Raw genomic sequence first — 19,013 nt, forward strand, 5'->3', positions numbered from 1 at the left:
AAGCCAAGTGGGTCCCGTAATAGCATGCAATTCTTTTTAAAAAAAAACCCAAAGATTATCTGATTGATTGGGGCAAAACGGAGTTGACAACGCGTTACTGCCCCAACAAGGAAGCTCAAGGTGGGGCAACGCGAGTTACCCCCACTTCTTGTCTCGGGATGATGACGGCAAATGAAAAAAAAGGACCTCGGGAATATGTCATAAAATTTTGTACATTGTATATTGTAAGTTTTGCCGATCCCAAGTCAAGCACTGAGTCGAGAGTGAAGAAAGGTCAAGCCAATTTACAGCTTGGCATTCCACGCGGCGCGATCAGCAGATTCTAAAGGTCGCTCGCGCCCGTCCCAAAATAGAGGACACAATTGGAACCACTTTTCGCGACTGCAAATCGAGTGCACCGATCGCTTATGTCCGAGATCGACGTACTTGCCAATTGTGAGACCCTGCGCGTTCTCGTAGGACAAGATGGTCGCGCCGGTGGCCTTGGGCTCGCCGACAGCATTAGCGGTCCGGGGATCGTCCAAGAAGACATAGTGGATGCAGCTCGAGTACCACGCATTTACGCGGTGTGCACCTCGGTAGCTGGCATCGCCGACGAGAGAGTGACGGCCGCGATCATAGTCTCCAGCATCGTAGTGGGCGCCGTAGTGATCCTCCTGTAGACAAGGTGTTAGTATCAATGCCTGGCTAAAGCGCGATGGAGTCAGGGAATTTACCTTTGACCAGTACAGCTCATAATACGAGAAGCGAGCATCATCGAAGCGCCCGAACAAGCACAATACGTGGGGGTCAAAGTGCAGTTTGCGCAGATACTCGGTGTGCTGTTCGATAGTTCCAGTCTCATTCCAGCCTGCGGCAACACGCGGGTCATTCTGCCACTTGTTAAACAGCTGGACGTGCTCCGAACTTTCCCAGTCAACGACTTCGAGTGAGAAGTGCTCGTTGATCTCTGGGATGTAACGACTGTAGGCAATGGATCCGGGGTGCGGCTTGGGCCGGCGAGTTGGGTGGCGGGTATATACAGGCTCCTCGGGGAACTTGTTTGTGACTTGATAGTTCTCCGGCATGATGGGATATTGAGACAAAGGCTCCCGCATGGGGCCGTCTGTGCCATCTCCTACCACCCAGATGGGACGAGGGCCCATTGGAGAAGCAGCACCTTGCCAGAAGGCGCTTCGGAGGATCAGCAAATCATCGAATTGCAGAGCCTTGTTTTCTCTGTCACGCAGGTTTCTCGGGTGCTTGATTGCCAACCCGGTGGTAAGAAGCTCATTTTGGATGACTTCTTGCCCTGCACCGGACAGAGTCAGTCTGAAGTATTCGATTGCTGGGTATCCAAGGTAAATGGCGTGAATCACGTTCCAAATTTGACCCAAAGAAGGGGCGCTGTTCCCTGACCACTCGAAGACAGTCTGGGGACTGCGACGTGCGCGACCCCAGGGAGTGTTATCTGAGATAGGTGGCTGTTCAGTCTTGGGAATGAATGTCAAGTCGAGCCATGAAAGCAAGTCTGAGTGTAGCTGTTCAGGCAAAGACTGGCCCTTTACGGGCTGCTCCTCAAGTGTCAAGTTGCGCTTTGCCGGTGTTGATCCAGCGACAGTGTTCACACGATATGCGGTCAGATAAGGATGTGGTAACTTTACCAAAGGATACTGGTGTGATTTTGAGGCCATTGTCGTAAATTTCTCGATCGTCAAGGGTAGGATCAAGAATTACAAAGGAATTGGAGTTTTGGGGTAAAGAAAAAAGAGAGCTCCCCGCCCTGCGCAATCGGATTATATGTAGGTCACACCCCGAAAAGGCTAAGGATAATCAATCAAGGAGATAGTAACCGAGGCCGAATCCTTTCTCACAGTAAAAGATCCCAAAGCAAATTTTTTGTTTCAGAGAGGATACATGAGCCGGAATTGATCGCCCTATGGGGCTGTTATTTTCAAATATTTACAATTGTACTCCGTACAATATTATGTACGGAGAAAATACCGATATCGCCTATGGAGTAAACTTCCGAGGTTCCGTGGAAGCCTTCTGCGACCGAGCTTCCCCTACTAATAACAATACATAATCCTTAGCCCAGCCCAAGAGAAAATACAAAAACAAAGCCTAAAGTTGAATTAGTCACAATACTGTGCATATTCTTCACAATTCATCATGTCTTTACGATCAGGTCCCTTGAATCATGAGAATTTCTATATCTCTTTTCCACATGAACGGGTTGTCCAGGTCACAATCAATAGACCGGACAAGTTAAATTGCATCGACAAAGCTACAAGTCGAGAGATTGCCAAGATTTGGGAGCTCTTTGATGAAGATGAAAGCTTATGGGTCGCCATAATCACCGGTGTTGGGCGAGCCTTCTGTACAGGGGCTGATCTAGGAGGTGGGTTTCTTCTCTTCTATCACCCAAAATATCGAATATAAAGTCTGACTGAAGTGAAAAGAATGGAATGCAATGAACAAGGCCGGTATCGTCAATGACATGTCCGCCCCAGGCCTGGCGGGATTGCCTCGCCGGACCGGCAAGAAACCGATCATCGCCGCCGTAAACGGCATTTGCATGGGCGGAGGCTTCGAGATGGTGGCAAATTGCGATCTTATCTTAGCCTCATCCTCCGCCATTTTCTCCCTTCCGGAGGTGAAGCGAGGAATCGTGCCAGTGGCCGGATGTTTGCCGCGATTGACCCGCACCATTGGACTGCAACGCACCATGGATCTCGTGCTTACTGGCAGGAATGTGAGCGCCACAACGCTACATGACTGGGGTCTGATCAGTCAAGTGGTGAATTCACCGGCCGATGTTGTCCGAGCAGCAGTTGAAGTTGCCGAAGTCATGTGCAAAAACAGCCCTGATTCCCTTATTGTTGGCCGTCTGGGTGTTCGAATGAGTTGGGAAGCTGGTAGTGTGGAGGATACTGTATCAGATCTGGCGGATCAGTGGTATCCTCGGTTGGTTGGGGGTCCTAACTTTGCCGAAGGCATCCAGGCATTTGTGGAAAAGCGGTCACCAAGCTGGAAGAATTCGAAGCTGTGAGAGAAAACAGAAAAACTCCACACACACTACTCTGTAATCAGATTGGGTGGCGCAATTAGTTCCCACTATCGTACGGCCGTGCCATGGTTAGTAGTGGGGCATGTACTTATCTGATTAACTGTAACGCGATGTAATTAATTACTCTTGTTTATTTTTTTTTCTTTTGGTGCAATGTATAGGTCGAATACAGGATGCACGTTGGAAGAACTTTGAACTAGAGGAAGATGTGAGCATCAAAGTACAGATGCAAATAACTAGATATATCTTCTCACCTGGAGTCTGCCACTAATCTAGACGTTCTGAAATCTCTATCGTGCGTTTCATTGAAATTAGTATAATACATGAATACATATATTACATATTGCTAGTATCTATGAAGTACAGATATTGGCCGGGTAAGTCCGCATAAACCTCGACGTAGCGCGTTTAGTAGCCTTTAGTGATGGCCCCCAAAGCTCAAATACAATGACCCAATCTCATTCAATTAATAGTACATACTTTTTCTTAATTCTTTTTCCGGCTCTTGTCGCGGTACGAGAACATTATCAGTGCCAAGCTATGCCAAGCTCGTCTCCCATATTAATTACCTCAACAGGAAGCCTCTACGAGCTGCTTGAAGCTAGAAGGTGTTTCATCCCCGGTTGACCTTCGCTGCATCTATCCGGTATGAATCATCCAGGCAATCTGATTAGATTCTTCCTTCGGAATGTCCCATTCTAGTCAACGCCTCAAGTGGGGTGACACATGGCCTGTGCAAAGAAGCCCTACAGAGGAGGGAAAGAAATCTCGGTTACTTGATTATCCAGCGAATGAACGCTGAGACGTCGCCAAGACTTTTCCTACTGGTTTATTTCTCACAGTGTGGCGTGCATTAGCCTTCCAAGAGTGTACCAAGCTACCGAGTTCGGGTGTTTTTTTTTTTTTTCCTTTAAAAAAAAAAGCGCTGGATCTGGAAGATTATATTTACTAATTTACTATAAGGGCAAGGGTTTCCCGGGGGCTCTGTTGTTTTTTTTGGGGGTACCTTCAACCTACTTTTTATTTCCAGCTCAACGACATGGGCCTTTCCAGATTCCGATCTGCCTTCCGGCGGTCATCGACCCAGGAGTCTGTCACTCAAGTCGCTGTGGCCACTGACGAAAAAAAGAGCGAACTGCCCACCGAGCCTGTTGCTGTAGCCAATGCGGAAAACCCTGAAGTTCCCACTGAAGATGCACAGCAGGGTGTCAAAGATGTCGAGGCTATGACTTTGAGCTGGACGAAGACCATGCTAATTGCGGTCTTTGTAAAGTAAGCTTCTATCTTTTGAACCCGACCCGCGATCGGCCCGTGTTAAACCCAGCTTGTTTACTAACGTGAATCTTCAATAGCATCTGGTTCTTGTACTTCGTCAATGCCATGCAATCCACCATTAACTACAGTTTGCTCGGTTATGTCACTAGTGACTTCGAGAGCCACTCCCTGCTGAACGTCATCTACATTGTCGCAGACGCCATGACGGCCGCAGTGTACATCCCCACGGCCAAGGTTATGGACGTTTGGGGCCGCGCAGAAGGTTTCCTGGCCATGACCGTTTTTGCTACTCTCGGTCTGGTCCTTATGGCTGTGTGCCACAACCTTCCCACCTTCTGCGCTGCCTATGTCTTCTACAGCATTGGATTCGGAGGTATGACATACTGCGTAGATGTTATCACCGCCGACATTTCCAAGCTCAAGAATCGAGGTTTGGCCTACGCTTTCACCTCCTCGCCATACATCATCACAGCGTTCGCTGGCCCCAAGGCTGCTGAGGGCTTCTACAAAGATATCAGCTGGCGGTGGGCCTTTGGCGCATTCTCCATCATCTTCCCCATTGTTGCCTCCCCTCTTTACTTCATCTTGAAGAGCAACCTTAAGAAGGCCCATCAGAACGGCCTTGCAGTCAAGGCGCGTAGCGGCCGGTCCTTCCTTCAAAGCATCTGGTTCTATACCAAGGAGTTCGATTGTGAGTGAACATTCCCAAAGGATTAGACCTTGTGAAATACTAACTTGCATAGTGTTTGGTGTTTTTGTGTTCTCTATTGGCCTTACAATCTTCCTCCTTCCATTCAGCATTTCGACTTACGCTCCTAACGGCTGGGCATCAGGCTACATCATTGCCATGATTGTGCTCGGATTTGTTATGCTTGCCGTCTTCCTCGTTTGGGAGTTCCGCTTTGCGCCCACACCAATGTTCAACTTCAGTCTGTTGACTGATCGAACTATCATCGGTGCATGCTTGCTCGACGCAACATACCAGCTCTCTTACTACTGCTGGAACAACTACTATACATCCTTTTTGCAGGTAGTCAACGACCTCAGCATCTCTGAGGCCGGGTACGTTAGCAACACTTTCGACGTGGTCTCCGGCTTCCTTTTGCTCGGAGTCGGTTTCGTCATTCGCAGAACCGGCCGTTTCAAGTGGACTCTCTACATTGCTGTCCCGCTGTACATCTTTGCTCAGGGATTGATGATTCACTTCCGCCGTCCCAATCAATCTGTTGGATATCTTGTCATGTGTCAGATTTTCATCTCTATTGGTGGATCTGTCTTCATCATTGTTGAGCAGCTTGCTATCTTGGCTGCTGCCGATCACCAGCACGTCGCAACTGTCCTTGCTCTGCTGAACGTCGTGGGTACTGTCGGTAATGCTGCCGGCTCTACTATTTGCGCCGCGATCTGGACCAACACATTCTACAAAGCCCTTGAGATGAGGCTTCCACAGTCTGCGATGGGGGACATCGATGCGATTTACGAGGGTCTTGACAAGCAGCTGGAATATCCGGTCGGGTCCACGGCGAGACTGGCTATTCAGGAAGCGTACGCCTATTCTCAGACAAGAATGCTTGCTGTCGGCACTGGTCTCATGGGTCTGTGCATCTTCTGGACCCTCATGATCCGGGATATCAACCTGAAGAAGGTTGCTCAGGTCAAAGGTACCGTCTTCTAAGGTATTTGCCTTCGCCTCTAGGAAAACATTTGACAACGATATTGTTGATGATCCATTTCCTCTTATATCCAAAACACGACTAGCTACCTGGAGGGAGTTATCGAACGGCTTTATTCTTTGTACCCTATTATCTAATTATATTCACATGACGATCAGAATTCAGAATGTTATGACTATCAAAATCAACATTTCCATTGTAATTTGTAGAGCTCTCTTGGCAACGAGCTTTTATTAATAATATGAGCCTCCCAAGGCTGTATGCCAGGGCTGGACAGCGTGATTATTATGCCAAGCATCCAACTTTCACATCAAACGTTTATACTCCGTGCATACATACTCTTGAAGTTCGTATACCAAGAACAGGAGCACCGAGTTTTCAGCGACCGGCAGCTCGCTTGGTGTTTCAATGTTGTTTCCGTTTACTGGGAGAACGGCGGTATGGTATGTAAAAGGTAATATTATACGGAGTGTTTTAAGTAAATTACTGTAATATACCGCTAGTATGTAGGTAATATACGTGTGAAACTAGTCTCCATAAGTAAATTATATGGGAAGCAATACATACATACATGTACATATCTCTTACCTCTGCAGTTTACGAAGCCCAGTGTCATTTGAACCCGCCAGATCCACGCAGGACTAGAGCCCATCCACTCTATGGTGGAACCAGGGACCAAAAAGATCTGATAACTTTTTCCCCCCAGGTCCAGTCTTGGCTGTTTTTGCGCGGCGTCCGAGAAATCTCCTTTTCTTTCGGCTCAAACCGGCCAGATCACACATGGCTCGGAAATCTCGATCCACAGTGTTTCACTTAGCAAAGCAATAATAGTCGGGTAGCTAGGCTCAGTGTGATCTCCAAGGAATATTTCCTCCAACGGAAAATCAAGCCGAGCTTCTACCATGTTGCTGGGTGGATATGGCCGCGTACCCAGGCGCATCCGGATGCCCCTCTGGTTCATTTATCCTCAAAACGGTCCGAATGGTATCGAATCTGATAATTTGTCTGATCATCTGATTAGATTTGGCTCCTGGTCTGGGTTCTTTTAGCGCCCTGCGGCGTTTTTATCTGATCCGAAGACCTTCGGCGGATAGCGAGACACACGACCCACCAAACCACAGCCCATGGTCCCCTGTGGATGTCCGCTTTCGGCGGCTTCATCCCTAGACATTGTATTACGTACTTCGGAAGCAGCAAGCTGGTAGCATAGTTCCGACTGCTTGGCAAAAAGAATTGTGCCTTGCTGGATGCCTTTTTCTTCTCGGATGGCTCTTACCACTAGTTCGAAATCTGTTGGACACCAGGTAGCACTAGATATAATTCCTAGTGTGCTTGGGAATGATAATGACTCGTTCTTTGTTTCGGTAGCAGAAACAGAAATAAACAAAAAGAAGACGACGACGATGGCATTAGAAAACAATGTTATAGGAGTAGATATCAGTATATCCAGATTTATATCCCGTCCGGTCTATTATTCAGTCTTGTGACAAAAGAACACAGCAGCTCCCAATCCTCCATCTCAGGATCACTCGTATATTTTTCTGATCTCGTGGAGAGAATTGAGGTGGGACATTGATGAGATTTATACAGGGCATATCTTGGTTATCATTGATATGTTTCCTCTTTGACGTCACCGAGACTTAATCCTCAATGATATAATGATATACCTACCATCCATGGACGTGGTTGTCAAAATGCTGGTCTCATTGTTGAAAGGAAATCGCCGATACATACGTATATCCAGCCACCATAGCAGGCTATATAGGCAGGCCTACTAGACTCTGAAAACACTCTACCCAACTTTTAAAATCTCCCAGCGACTGAAATCGACAATCTACTTACATATGGCATTCTACAGTTCAAGTATCCATTGTCATTCATGAAATCATAAATCTTCCATTTTGGTATCTATGTCATCAAAGGCAAACGCACCGATCCTCTATATACGTGCAGCAGGATTATCGACCATTATTTCAGGTGCAAAGAAAGCTTACTGCTTATCGGGGAAGCCAAAGTTGACACCGAACGGAGGGTAGACAAAGCGCTGGAGCTTGCCCTCGGCCTGAAGGCCATCGCTGTACTTGCGAAGGGTAGCCATATCTTCGGCGTCCAAGTGGATCAAGTCGGCACGGTTGGCCTCGATGCGGGCAGGGGTGACGGACTTGGCCAACACTGAAGAGCCCCGGGCGACTAGGATAATCAGTTAATACATTTTATCCGGTCTAGGGTGCGGAACCATGAGAAATACTTACTGTGCCAGCTGAGCAAAACAGTAGCCGGGGTAACCCCGCGCTTCTCGGCGACGGCCACGATGGGCTCAGCAGTGAACAGCGGGCTTCCGGTGCTACCCAGTGGGCTGTAAGCAGTGATGTGGATGCCAGCCTTGTTGCAGAAGTCGACAATCTCCTGCTGGGGGAGCAAAGGGTGGTTCTCGATCTGGTTGGCAGCGGGGACAATGGTGGCCTGGGGGAGGAGTTCCTCGAGGAACTTGACACTGTAGTTGGAAACACCGATGGCCTTGACCTTGCCGGTACCGACAAGCTTCTCCATACTCTTCCAAGTAGTAACGTGGGAGTGGCTGTGGACAATGTCCCGCGAGCCATCAGCGAGCTTGGGGAAGAGGTTGTGGTTGCCTGTGGTGGAAGTGGTCAGCGCCTCGAATCTACATATTTGAAGAAACTCAACCCACCCTTGGGGTTCATTGCCAGGGGCCAGTGCATCAGATAAAGGTCGACATATTCGAGTCCAAGGTCTTTCAGACTTTGCTCAAGGCCCTCCTCAACACGGGAGTGGTAGGAGCACCACAGCTTGGTGGTCACGAAGAGATCCTCGCGCTTGACAATGCCGGCGTCAATGGCCTCCTTGATACCCTGACCGACTTCGTTCTCATTGCCGTAACAAAGAGCGGCGTCAATGTGACGGTATCCCACCTTGATAGCGTGGAATACTGCGCGCGCAACCTCGCCGGGTTGGGATTGCCATGTTCCCAGGCCGAGTGCGGGGATCTCAGCGCCAGTGTTGAGCTTGAAACGGGTATCGCAGGCAGCCATTGTGAATTTATATATCAGAAGATTATTTAGAAGGAATACAAACAGAATGAAGTTGAAATGGTCCGATGAAATATAAAGGCGGGGGAGGTTTACAAAGCATAGGGCAACCCCCACGCGGGGCTATTCCCATCCTGGCCAAGAAAGTCGGCGATTTTTTCCATCAATCACCAGGGCTTTTGATCTTCTAGGACTTTTGATCTTCGATGGAATATTCCAGGAGTTCTATATTATCTCCGTCATCTCAAAAAGAGAAGTGAACATCCACAATAACCGTCAGACCAATATTTAGAGAACAAATCAGCAGACCAGCGGAAACCGTCTTCCAGTTTGAATAATTTCTCTCCACTTGACATCACAGCCACTCCGCATGGCTAGCTTGGAGTCGTGGGGTCGCTATGACTGCCAATCATCATCGTCCTTTTGGAGAGCAACCCAGATATTCATCGGCGCGGAAGCCAGAATCCGTGGTGTTTCACGATTTTTCATCCCGCATTTATAGTACATCGACATAATGGCAAATCAGGCAAATGGGACTGGGGAGAATCCTCACACAATCGCTTACATCGGAAATCTACACGCGATATTCCCTGGAGCCTCGACCCTATATATACACTGGACATCCTGGGGTCAACTTCTTTTATAACTCCAGACTTTTCCAATTTGATCATTACAATCTCATTTAGCAATTTTTAAGCCTCGATCTCACATATTATAACATCGAAGGGACGCTACTTCTCTCCCACAGTCGAAATGGCACCAGTCGCCATCTCCCCACAGGCCTCCCCTGTCTTCAAGAAGCGGGATGGCCAGGCACTCGAAGAACTGTCAGACGCTATTGATGAAATCAACGTTCTCAAAGACATGAAGAAGCGCGAGGCTGAAAAGAAAGAGGCCGAAGAGAAAGGTCTTTACGAAGAGTCCGAGTTCGACAAGGAGAAAGACAAGACCAATTTCCGCCAGTACGAAGACGCCAGCGACCGGGTCAAGAACTTCTACAAGGAACAACACACCAAGCAAACCGTCGCATACAATCTCAAGGCCCGTCATGACTTCCACAGCAAGACGCGCGCCGAAATGACCGTCTGGGAAGCCATGGAGAAACTTAACACCCTGATCGACGAGTCAGACCCCGACACCAGCCTTTCTCAGATCGAGCACCTACTGCAATCCGCCGAGGCCATTCGCCGCGATGGCAAGCCCCGCTGGATGCAGCTGACCGGTCTTATCCACGATCTAGGCAAGCTCCTCTTTTTCTTCGATGCCGAAGGCCAATGGGACGTTGTCGGCGACACTTTCCCCGTCGGCTGTGGCTTCGACGAGAGAATCGTCTACGGCCGCGACTCATTCCGCGATAATGAGGATTTCGGCCACAAGATTTACGATACTAAGTTTGGTATCTACACACCCGGCTGTGGTCTCGATAAGGTCATGCTCTCCTGGGGCCACGATGAGTACCTCTACCACCTCGCCAAGGAACAATCGACCCTCCCCGATGAGGCACTCGCTATGATCCGCTATCACTCTTTCTATCCTTGGCACAGCGCCGGTGCATACCATGAGTTGATGAATGACCACGACCGTGATATGCTGCGTGCTGTTAGGGCTTTCAACCCTTACGACTTGTACAGCAAGAGCGATGGAATTCCCAGTGTTGAGGAGTTGAAGGTATGTTTGACTTCCGCTAATTACTTGTGCATTCGAGGCTAACTTGTTTCTTTCTAGCCCTACTACATGGAGCTCATCAACGAGTACTTCCCCACCAAGGTCCTGAAGTGGTAAAAGCCTACGAATTGCCCTTCATGCGTCTTTATTCTACACACATTATTTCATGATTCCCCTTTGTCCCCCTTCCAGTGCCACGAAAATAACCGCGATACATGCGATCACATTCAATTAGCGTTAGAAATCCTACTACTTTCCCAGCCTCGGAATCATTCCAGGCAATCAAATGCAGAAACTAGATTAACAGTGACGAAAATAATCAGCTCTTCAACGAACCATCTTGTACGCTAGGAAGTGAATAAGTATGCTGGATTCAAATTGATATTAAAGTCACTAAAATGCCACTGTGCAAAGGACAGCCCGCTCACCTGAGTGAGTCCAATGAACCGCTGGAAGTTCAATAAATTTCCATCGATATTACCACAAGTAGAGTTAGAGTCTACTTTAAACCAAAATACAAGTTACATTCATATTGAAGTCAGATATCGTCTTATTTTTGAAAGGGTATTGGGATAACAGCATTCAACATATACGGTGTATCCAAAGACTCAATAAACATCACAGATTATCTACAAACGAGCCAACTCTGACCGGTTCCCATCCTCATCGAAGAAAATCTTCTTCTGTGTAATCATCGACTCCTGCAGAGCAGCGCCAATCCTCACAGCCTTAACAGCATTGTTAAGATCGATAGGCAACGCAGTATTATCAAGACAAGCAGCCGAGAACTCATTAGCCTCGGTAACAAACGCATACTCAAAGCGATCATAGTAGGTCTGAGGGATCTCCCTCCTCACCCCGGACTCATCAAAGATATTAACATGGTTCATCGCCGGCTGAGTGTTCACCGCCAGCTTTCCCTTTGTGCCAATGATCTCCGTAACATCCTCCTGGCCGGCAGCCATCATGCGGGAAGCATAGAAAAAGGCCATACGGCCGTCGTAGAACTCGACCAAGCCGACGGCATTGTCGCGGTCATTGTGCTTGCGCAGATCGGGCTCGACGGCTGTAATGCCTACAGCTGATACGGACTTCACTTTGCAGTCGTCCCCGAAGAACCAGAGTGTCAGGTCGATATCGTGGATGGAGCAGTCGACAAAGATCCCGCCGGAGAACTCTGCGTATGCGACGAAGAACCCGCTTGGGTCGAGTTTGTCGCAGGTTTGGCTGCGGAGTACTGATGCAGTGCCGATTGCTCCTGACTGCATCTTCTGGTATGCGTCTCGGTAGGACTTGTCGAAGCGTCGGGAGAAACCGCACATCACTTTGAGGTGTGGCTTCTTGGCTGCTGCGTCGATGACGGATTGGGACTGTATAAGAGGTGGATTGTTAGTTCTTGGTTTTCATTGTTTGGTTCTTTGTATATGGTAGACTAGACTGATTGGGGTTGAGATGGATTCAAAATACAACTTACCACTTCAATGCTTGTAGAGATAGGCTTCTCGCAAAGAACGTGCTTGTCGGCTTCAATTGCCTTGATTGCCTGCTCGGCATGTACTGCAGTTGCCGATGCAACCACCACGGCAACTAGACCTTCATGCTTGAGCATGTCGTCGTAGTTCTGGTACAGGCGTACACCAAAGGGCTCGAGGTGAATCTTGGCCCATTCGAGTTCGACGGGGTCAGGGGAGCTGGCAGCCACAAGCTCGGCTCGGGGAGTACGCTGCAAAAAGTTCAGGGCATGGCGCTTGCCCATACGGCCTAGACCAGCACAGCCGATCTTCAATCTTTGGGCCGTCATTATGTAAAATTTATAGGTCAAGACGGTGAAGGAGATCCGGAAGATGAAGAATGTCAAGAATGTCAAGAATGTCAAGGAAAAATAGAAATCAATTGCTAATAAAGGGGATTTTTGAAACTGGGCTGTTATAAAGTCAGAGCTAAATGCGGAGGCCAGTCTCCGAAGATCATCTCCGCAAACGTGGGGTCGGAAAGTGAATTCCACACCGAACTCCAATATTATGACCTCGGGGCATAAAAGAGGTCGTTAATTCACTTCCGTGTCGGGTTTCTTCGATTCCCGTCGCAATTTGCGTTTCGCAACATCCACTGGATCCGCAAATCCATCACCTCTTAGCCAACCCAGAGCCTTACGCAGTCCACCACCCTGCACGGCCTCGGGGTTCGCCTCAAGGATCGACCCCATAAGCGCCCAGGACATAACAAATAACAATAGCTCACCGCTTCTTCGGCCCTTCCATAGTCCACGCTTGACCCCGGTCTTGTATGCCGAATCAACAGCGGCCCGGAAGAACCAGAGGAACTTGCTGCGGCTATTGCCCAGGAACAAAAATGGTAGACCGCCTAGTGCTCCACTAAGGAAGAATCGCTTGGTGGGAAGCGTTGTTCGGGGTAAGTTGTTGTTCAGGAGACAGACACTACCCCAGGCTGAGCCACTTGCAGCAGCAAGAACCGCTGTCATGGTGATAATACGCTTTGAGATGGTGTTCACTGATGAAATAGGCTGAAGCAGAATGCTCTTAAATTTGGGGATCGAAAGTGCCAGAGTGACCGTCGTGAGGAACCGCGCAAGCGGCGGTACAGAAAGAAGAATATGATGCAAGAATGCTGTGTTGCAGTTCGGGAGGTTTGGGTGCAAAAGAGCGCATGATAGACTTGAGATTGCAGGGTGTGCCGGTCCAGTGATTGGGGAGATGGAAGCCACCGATGACGGTAAGGTGTTGGGGTCGCCGGGGTGTAGGATTGGAGAAACGAATGCCCTGTGTCATATTAGCGACCGCTATACTGATTAACGGACTCAGATTCAAACATACGGCCAGCGGAGATCAGCAATAGAGGCAAGAGAGTTCACAATCTCTTCCTTCTCGGGCCAGGCGACGTTGGCCGGGAGCGACTCCGGTCGGCCTTGGATGTAACTCGGCGAGAGCCTCAAAATCACATTTCCAAACCACTATGGCATCAAATTAGCGACCGTAACTCAAACCGAGAAATTTCCGACCACAAACATTAGGTGTAGTCTCGCGATCAAACACAAAGGCATGGAAGAGCTGCGCAAATGAGATGGGCATCAACAGCCAGCTGCCGAACCACCACGGGCGCTTATCCAGCCAGCCTTTAGAGTCCAGGACATTAAAGAGGAATTCCAAACTCCTAGTGCTTGTGTAAATCGCCGCAGTCAGTCGAAGTTGGTCCTGCGGGCAGATGCCTAGGGCGAAACCCGCCAGACTTGCGCCGATCGCTGGCGCGAAGCGCGAGGTCAGCGCTCGCGAGACACGCGGGTTGCGCTCTCTGAACGGCTTTGCATCGTCAGTGCGGAGGTTGGCTCGCAGACGGATGAGGAAGCGGTAGAGGAGGCGATGGATGAGGAGGAGGAGGGAGAGGGAGATGGAGAGACGGAATTTGGGAGATCGGAGGAGGGGGGTTCGGGTCTTTTTCCTGTAGAGCCAGCATTAGTGCTTATTCCTAAGAGACTCCTCTCTTAGTAGATTAAATTGATCTTACTGTGGAGCGCCTTGGAACCGAGTAATCAACAGATCCGCCAACTTCAACGCGACTCCAGAGCCGACGAAGACTCGCAGCGATGAGCGAATAGCAGCTTCACCATGTCGATTCTTCGGGCGAGCGATGGCATCGTAGCGAGATGGAGATGGTAGCTTGTTTTGAACGGCAGGGGCGCGTTTGATCACTGATTCGTGCAGGAATCGGTATTCTTTGGCGCTGAGGCAAACGCGGAGGACGTCGCGTACGGCGCGAGGTGGAAGTTCCAGCGTATCCCCTGGGACTGGGAGCTTGTCCGCGGCGGACATGTTGGGTGGTTGTTGATATCAAGTTAGAGCATAATGGCCCAGGTGGAAGTCCGGGGATGAGAAGGGGGGCCGCTCAGACGCGGAGAAGCCCGACCTCGGTAATTCCCACCAACACATGGAGAAAATGGAAGCAGCATGTTGGATTCATACATGTATTTTGATTAAATATCTGGAATTCTCAATGCCTTCAAATTTTACATGCTACCCTAAATTGAGAGCATGAAGGCATTCGCTCAAAAGATCCTCGATATCCATGAGCCAATTATGGCAATGGTGCCCCAGATTATGGCCTGTTCTCAATCCAACTACCAAATCAGCAATAAAGTCATCAGTCGTCCCACCAGACCGATGAGATATGAAAGCACCCCAATCAAAACTATAGGCCAAGTTCGCCCTATGGATAATTAGATTGTTTCCAAATCCTCAGGGGGGTATAAGGGTACCCACGCCTCAATTGCTTCGGAAATGGTGCCTATTTCATTGATTTTGAGCAGCATAGAATTGCATGCTTTCTTATCCTTTGCCTCCTGCACATATTCCGTATTCGTGACAGGTAAATCGTCCCCAACCAGTTTAACTGGATATTCTTTGTTGAATTCGATCCACCTATTCCAATCGGTTTCGGCGAACGGGTCTTCTAGTAGAACGATGGGATAATCTTGCCACAATGAGTGATACGGTTCTCTAAGTTGTTCTGGGCTGTGCAGGTTCGATTTGTCTGTAAACCCAATAACTGCCATCCCGGAAGAATTCGCTCGATGCTGGATCAATGGCGAATTTAATTTTGCCGGTATATCCAGCAAGAGAGACAGCTTCAACCAGGAGTTCTAGTGCCTCATGAGGCTGGGAAATCTATGGTGCAAATCCCCCTTCGTCCCCAATGCCGGTAGCTTGAGATAATCAGTAATGTTCAAGATATTGCGAGAAGGTATGCTAACCAGATGGTCCAAATTTCTCAACGATGATCTTCTTCAGTTGCTGGTAAACTTCGCTCCAGATTTATACTGCTTTCATGAAAGAGGACGCCCCAACAGGAGCGACCATAGTCCCTTGAAAAGCCATCTTGTTCCCTAAATGCACACCTCCATTCAAGATATTGGAGAACAGCACTAGTATCACGAATGGCCTTTTTGTTCTAGACTCACGTTGAAGAGACTCGTACAACGGAATTCCCTAACTATGTATCAGCTATCATTTTCACTCGTTCATCTTAGTTCCAATGTACTGTATGGGCTGCACCCGCTCTAGCATGTGCCCTGAGCTTCGTCATGTTTTTCGTGCCATCCAGATCCTTAAGAAGAGAATCAATTATGCAGAGACATCTCCATCTCGCAGCTCAATAGCTTCATTCGCACCTGTGGACGCACCGGAAGGAACGATGGCCCGAAAGGTACCTACATCAGTGTAAAAAGCGAGTTTATCTATGGTCAGTACTCTGTTTCCTCTGTCCGTAGTAAAATCAAATTTAACGGTTGGGTGTCCCCCAAATCTAAGCGCTGAGTAGCCTGAATTGACCTAATCATTGTGGACTTGATATAATCAAGCGTGGTAACTCTATGTGACAATAGTTGCAATGGTCGTTGCTATCGCCAAGAAGGCATGACGTAAAGTCAGGAGTATCTACGGGACTACTATGTAGGTAGTGACAGCTGATACCCATAAGTCGGATCTAGTGCAGATGAATACCTTTTTTTATCGTACGCTTCTAACGCCGATATGCTCTCGAGCGATTTGAGCCCATCACGATGCCTAATTGCGAAATATAACGTGGTAGGAAGATGGTTGTAGTCCCTACATTTCTAACCCTGGAGCCAGATTATCCTAGTTTCCAATGTTGTCACCCAAGATCAGCTTTGCAAAGTGTTAATCTCCAAACGAACCATCGCTGACATGGTTGCCTCGCCTTTTTGGTTATTCTGATGTCTATGTCACAACGGTTAACACCACCTTTGGTTCTACACGCCCTGTAGCAAGCCAAAACGGAGAATCTTCGTTCAGACCTCCTCCATGGACTTAGATGTAAGCAACAACACAACCATCACATCATTACCTCGGCAGGTTTAGCAAAAAAAAAAGTCTTTTCTGTCCGATTCACTTGATTATAATGCGTGTCCATGACTACATGCTCAGATTAGGGGTAATTAGGTAGATACAACCTCGAAGCATCTTGATTTATGGCATTTTTTGCCTTATAGGGCACCAATCAAACAAAACACGCATTCTGAATAAAAGGAGTAGACTTTTGTTTCAGTGCCACAATATCTTCCCTGGGTCTGCATCTGTTGAGCCCGGTATCAAGCAATTGGAATTAAGTGCTTGGCGTGAAACACAAGCTTAATGGAGCTCCACATGACTTTCGACGGCGCATAATATAGTTTGCAGATATATAAATTCTACATCCTCATTGGACAATGATCAGTTCGTCCCAAACTGAAACCAATATGTCTCGGCCAATTTAGCCGATGATATTCCGATTATTAATTTTTCCGGCATCGTTATTTCGTAGGGCTTTAGACTCGGTGGATCTGAATGTTTCGGAGAATTTCCAGGTTGGGTGTAGGTAACACTAATAGATTAATCCAATGCCACCCTGGGCTCCTGAATTAATCCACTGAGTGCTCCGACTGTGTACAGGGGTCAACCTCATGGAATATGGCGATAGTCCGGTTTCATAAGGAGACTAGCGTAGGGGATCTAAGCAGAATACCGTGCAGACCAAGCATTTAAATATCAAGGCCAAGCTCCATGAAATAGCTTATTCAAACCCATCCATTCATTCATTCTTTTCTCATTTCCTATTGCACGAAATTGGGCTAGTCCCGAACATTTACACTCTCTTTACTTATCTGTTGATCGGATATTTACTTCAATATGCGTACATCTTTCGTTTCCATGCTGGCCCTTGGCGCTGCCATTGTGTCCGCTGCCCCAGCTCCTTCTCGTGTTTCCGAGATCGTTGAGCGCTCTTCCTCTACTTGCACGTTTAACTCCGCTGCTAGCGCCAGTGCTGGCAAGAAGTCCTGTTCTACCATTGTGCTGGACAACATTGCGGTCCCTGCCGGCAAGACTCTCGACCTTTCCAACCTGAAGGAAGGCACCAAGGTAGATATCTCCGTTATCCAACCACCAAGAACCAAAGATCTAATAGTTTTTGTATAGGTCATCTTCAAGGGAGAGACCACCTTCGGATATAAGGAGTGGAAGGGTCCCCTCATCCGCTTCTCTGGCTCAAACATTGAGGTCAGCGGCGAAGCAGGCCATGTGATCAACGCCGACGGAGCCAGATGGTGGGACACCAAGGGAACCAACGGCGGAAAGGCCAAGCCCAAGTTCTTCTACGCCCACTCCCTGGACCACTCGTCCATCACCGGCCTGAACGTCAAGAACACCCCCGTCCAGGCTTTCAGTGTCCAGGCCGACAACCTGGTCCTCGACCACATCACCATCGACAACTCGGACGGTGATAAGAATGGTGGCCACAACACCGATGCGTTCGACATTGGCGAGAGTACCTACATCACTATCAGCAACGCCAACATCAAGAACCAGGACGACTGTCTGGCTGTCAACTCTGGCGAGGTAAATAGTCAAACGATACTGCTACCATGATAAATCAGCTAACCCGGTCATCTACTAGAACATCATCTTCACCGGTGGTTACTGCTCTGGCGGCCACGGTATCTCCATCGGATCCGTTGGCTTACGTGACAACAACGTCGTGAAGAACGTGACCATCTCCGACTCCACCGTGACCAACTCCGCCAACGGCGTGCGCGTCAAGACCATCTACAAGGCTACCGGTTCAGTCTCCGATGTGACCTTCTCCAACATCGAGCTGTCCAAGATCACTTCATACGGTATCGTTATCGAGCAAGATTACGAGAACGGCAGCCCTACCGGCAAACCCACTACCGGTGTCCCCATTACCGGCCTGACTGTCGAGAAGGTTACCGGCACTGTTTCGAGCAGCGCTACTGATGTCTACATTCTTTGCGGTAGCGGTAGCTGCTCTGACTGGACTTGGTCTGGAAATTCTATCACTGGTGGTAAGACTAGCAGCAAGTGCAAGAATGTGCCTTCTGGCGCTTCTTGCTAGATTGCTGGGGATCAACTGGTGATCACTCTATAGCATGCCATCAACCAAGCAGAGACCGGGCTATCTTCAAGACAATTTTAATTAGATGGCCTAGGGGATGAGGAGGTGAAATGCTGTCAGTTGGATTGCTTTTTTGGAGGTCATTGTACTTATATAGCCATCTATAGACGGTTTAATTTGAACCCTTCTGAAGCTATCTGATATTAATTTATAACACTATAAAACACATCTGAGATTAGCACACTTCACTCGTATATTAAATTTCTATACAATATTTCGCAATTAGAAATCCAAACTCAGCATTTAGGATGAATCCATTTTGATGACGCAACTCACTTTCCCCAACAATCATAACTCCCAACGCTTCAGCATCTTCTCTCC

General features: G+C 48.4%; 10 protein-coding genes across 10 annotated transcripts; 4 read left to right on the plus strand and 6 right to left on the minus strand.

Annotated features, from left to right (window-relative positions):
* Window positions 1-284: 284 nt before the first annotated feature.
* N7447_007454 (GNAT family N-acetyltransferase) lies at window positions 285-1,673 on the minus strand (the record flags this gene model as incomplete). The annotated part of the gene is made up of 2 exons (XM_057231716.1): window positions 285-656; window positions 717-1,673. 2 exons carry the CDS (start codon window positions 1,671-1,673, stop codon window positions 285-287), a joined length of 1,329 nt encoding a protein of 442 aa, XP_057086806.1.
* Window positions 1,674-2,151: 478 nt separating this feature from the next.
* sidH (enoyl-CoA hydratase/isomerase family protein) lies at window positions 2,152-3,031 on the plus strand (the record flags this gene model as incomplete). The annotated part of the gene is made up of 2 exons (XM_057231717.1): window positions 2,152-2,380; window positions 2,442-3,031. 2 exons carry the CDS (start codon window positions 2,152-2,154, stop codon window positions 3,029-3,031), a joined length of 819 nt encoding a protein of 272 aa, XP_057086807.1.
* A 1,057-nt stretch (window positions 3,032-4,088) lies between these two features.
* On the plus strand, window positions 4,089-5,999 carry N7447_007456 (uncharacterized protein; the record flags this gene model as incomplete). Its single annotated transcript, XM_057231718.1, has 3 exons — window positions 4,089-4,321; window positions 4,402-5,015; window positions 5,068-5,999. The coding sequence occupies 3 exons, from the start codon at window positions 4,089-4,091 to the stop codon at window positions 5,997-5,999; spliced, it is 1,779 nt and encodes a 592-aa protein (XP_057086808.1).
* A 1,988-nt stretch (window positions 6,000-7,987) lies between these two features.
* Window positions 7,988-9,047, minus strand: N7447_007457 (putative glycerol dehydrogenase; the record flags this gene model as incomplete). The annotated part of the gene is made up of 3 exons (XM_057231719.1): window positions 7,988-8,187; window positions 8,250-8,630; window positions 8,687-9,047. The coding sequence occupies 3 exons, from the start codon at window positions 9,045-9,047 to the stop codon at window positions 7,988-7,990; spliced, it is 942 nt and encodes a 313-aa protein (XP_057086809.1).
* Window positions 9,048-9,797: 750 nt separating this feature from the next.
* N7447_007458 (inositol oxygenase) lies at window positions 9,798-10,826 on the plus strand (the record flags this gene model as incomplete). Its single annotated transcript, XM_057231720.1, has 2 exons — window positions 9,798-10,712; window positions 10,770-10,826. 2 exons carry the CDS (start codon window positions 9,798-9,800, stop codon window positions 10,824-10,826), a joined length of 972 nt encoding a protein of 323 aa, XP_057086810.1.
* A 512-nt stretch (window positions 10,827-11,338) lies between these two features.
* On the minus strand, window positions 11,339-12,510 carry N7447_007459 (putative NAD binding Rossmann fold oxidoreductase; the record flags this gene model as incomplete). Its single annotated transcript, XM_057231721.1, has 2 exons — window positions 11,339-12,079; window positions 12,184-12,510. 2 exons carry the CDS (start codon window positions 12,508-12,510, stop codon window positions 11,339-11,341), a joined length of 1,068 nt encoding a protein of 355 aa, XP_057086811.1.
* A 246-nt stretch (window positions 12,511-12,756) lies between these two features.
* On the minus strand, window positions 12,757-14,536 carry N7447_007460 (uncharacterized protein; the record flags this gene model as incomplete). The annotated part of the gene is made up of 4 exons (XM_057231722.1): window positions 12,757-13,489; window positions 13,544-13,680; window positions 13,736-14,165; window positions 14,232-14,536. 4 exons carry the CDS (start codon window positions 14,534-14,536, stop codon window positions 12,757-12,759), a joined length of 1,605 nt encoding a protein of 534 aa, XP_057086812.1.
* Window positions 14,537-14,737: 201 nt separating this feature from the next.
* Window positions 14,738-15,276, minus strand: N7447_007461 (uncharacterized protein; the record flags this gene model as incomplete). Its single annotated transcript, XM_057231723.1, has 2 exons — window positions 14,738-14,930; window positions 14,984-15,276. The coding sequence occupies 2 exons, from the start codon at window positions 15,274-15,276 to the stop codon at window positions 14,738-14,740; spliced, it is 486 nt and encodes a 161-aa protein (XP_057086813.1).
* Window positions 15,277-15,491: 215 nt separating this feature from the next.
* N7447_007462 (uncharacterized protein) lies at window positions 15,492-15,806 on the minus strand (the record flags this gene model as incomplete). The annotated part of the gene is made up of 2 exons (XM_057231724.1): window positions 15,492-15,671; window positions 15,762-15,806. The coding sequence occupies 2 exons, from the start codon at window positions 15,804-15,806 to the stop codon at window positions 15,492-15,494; spliced, it is 225 nt and encodes a 74-aa protein (XP_057086814.1).
* Window positions 15,807-17,407: 1,601 nt separating this feature from the next.
* N7447_007463 (glycoside hydrolase family 28 protein) lies at window positions 17,408-18,632 on the plus strand (the record flags this gene model as incomplete). Its single annotated transcript, XM_057231725.1, has 3 exons — window positions 17,408-17,638; window positions 17,696-18,115; window positions 18,174-18,632. The coding sequence occupies 3 exons, from the start codon at window positions 17,408-17,410 to the stop codon at window positions 18,630-18,632; spliced, it is 1,110 nt and encodes a 369-aa protein (XP_057086815.1).
* Between the last annotated feature and the right edge of the window lie 381 nt (window positions 18,633-19,013).

The sequence above is a fragment of the Penicillium robsamsonii genome, assembly GCF_028829455.1.
Source record: "Penicillium robsamsonii strain IBT 29466 chromosome Unknown utg000003l_segment0_segment0, whole genome shotgun sequence".
Taxonomy (NCBI): domain Eukaryota; kingdom Fungi; phylum Ascomycota; class Eurotiomycetes; order Eurotiales; family Aspergillaceae; genus Penicillium; species Penicillium robsamsonii.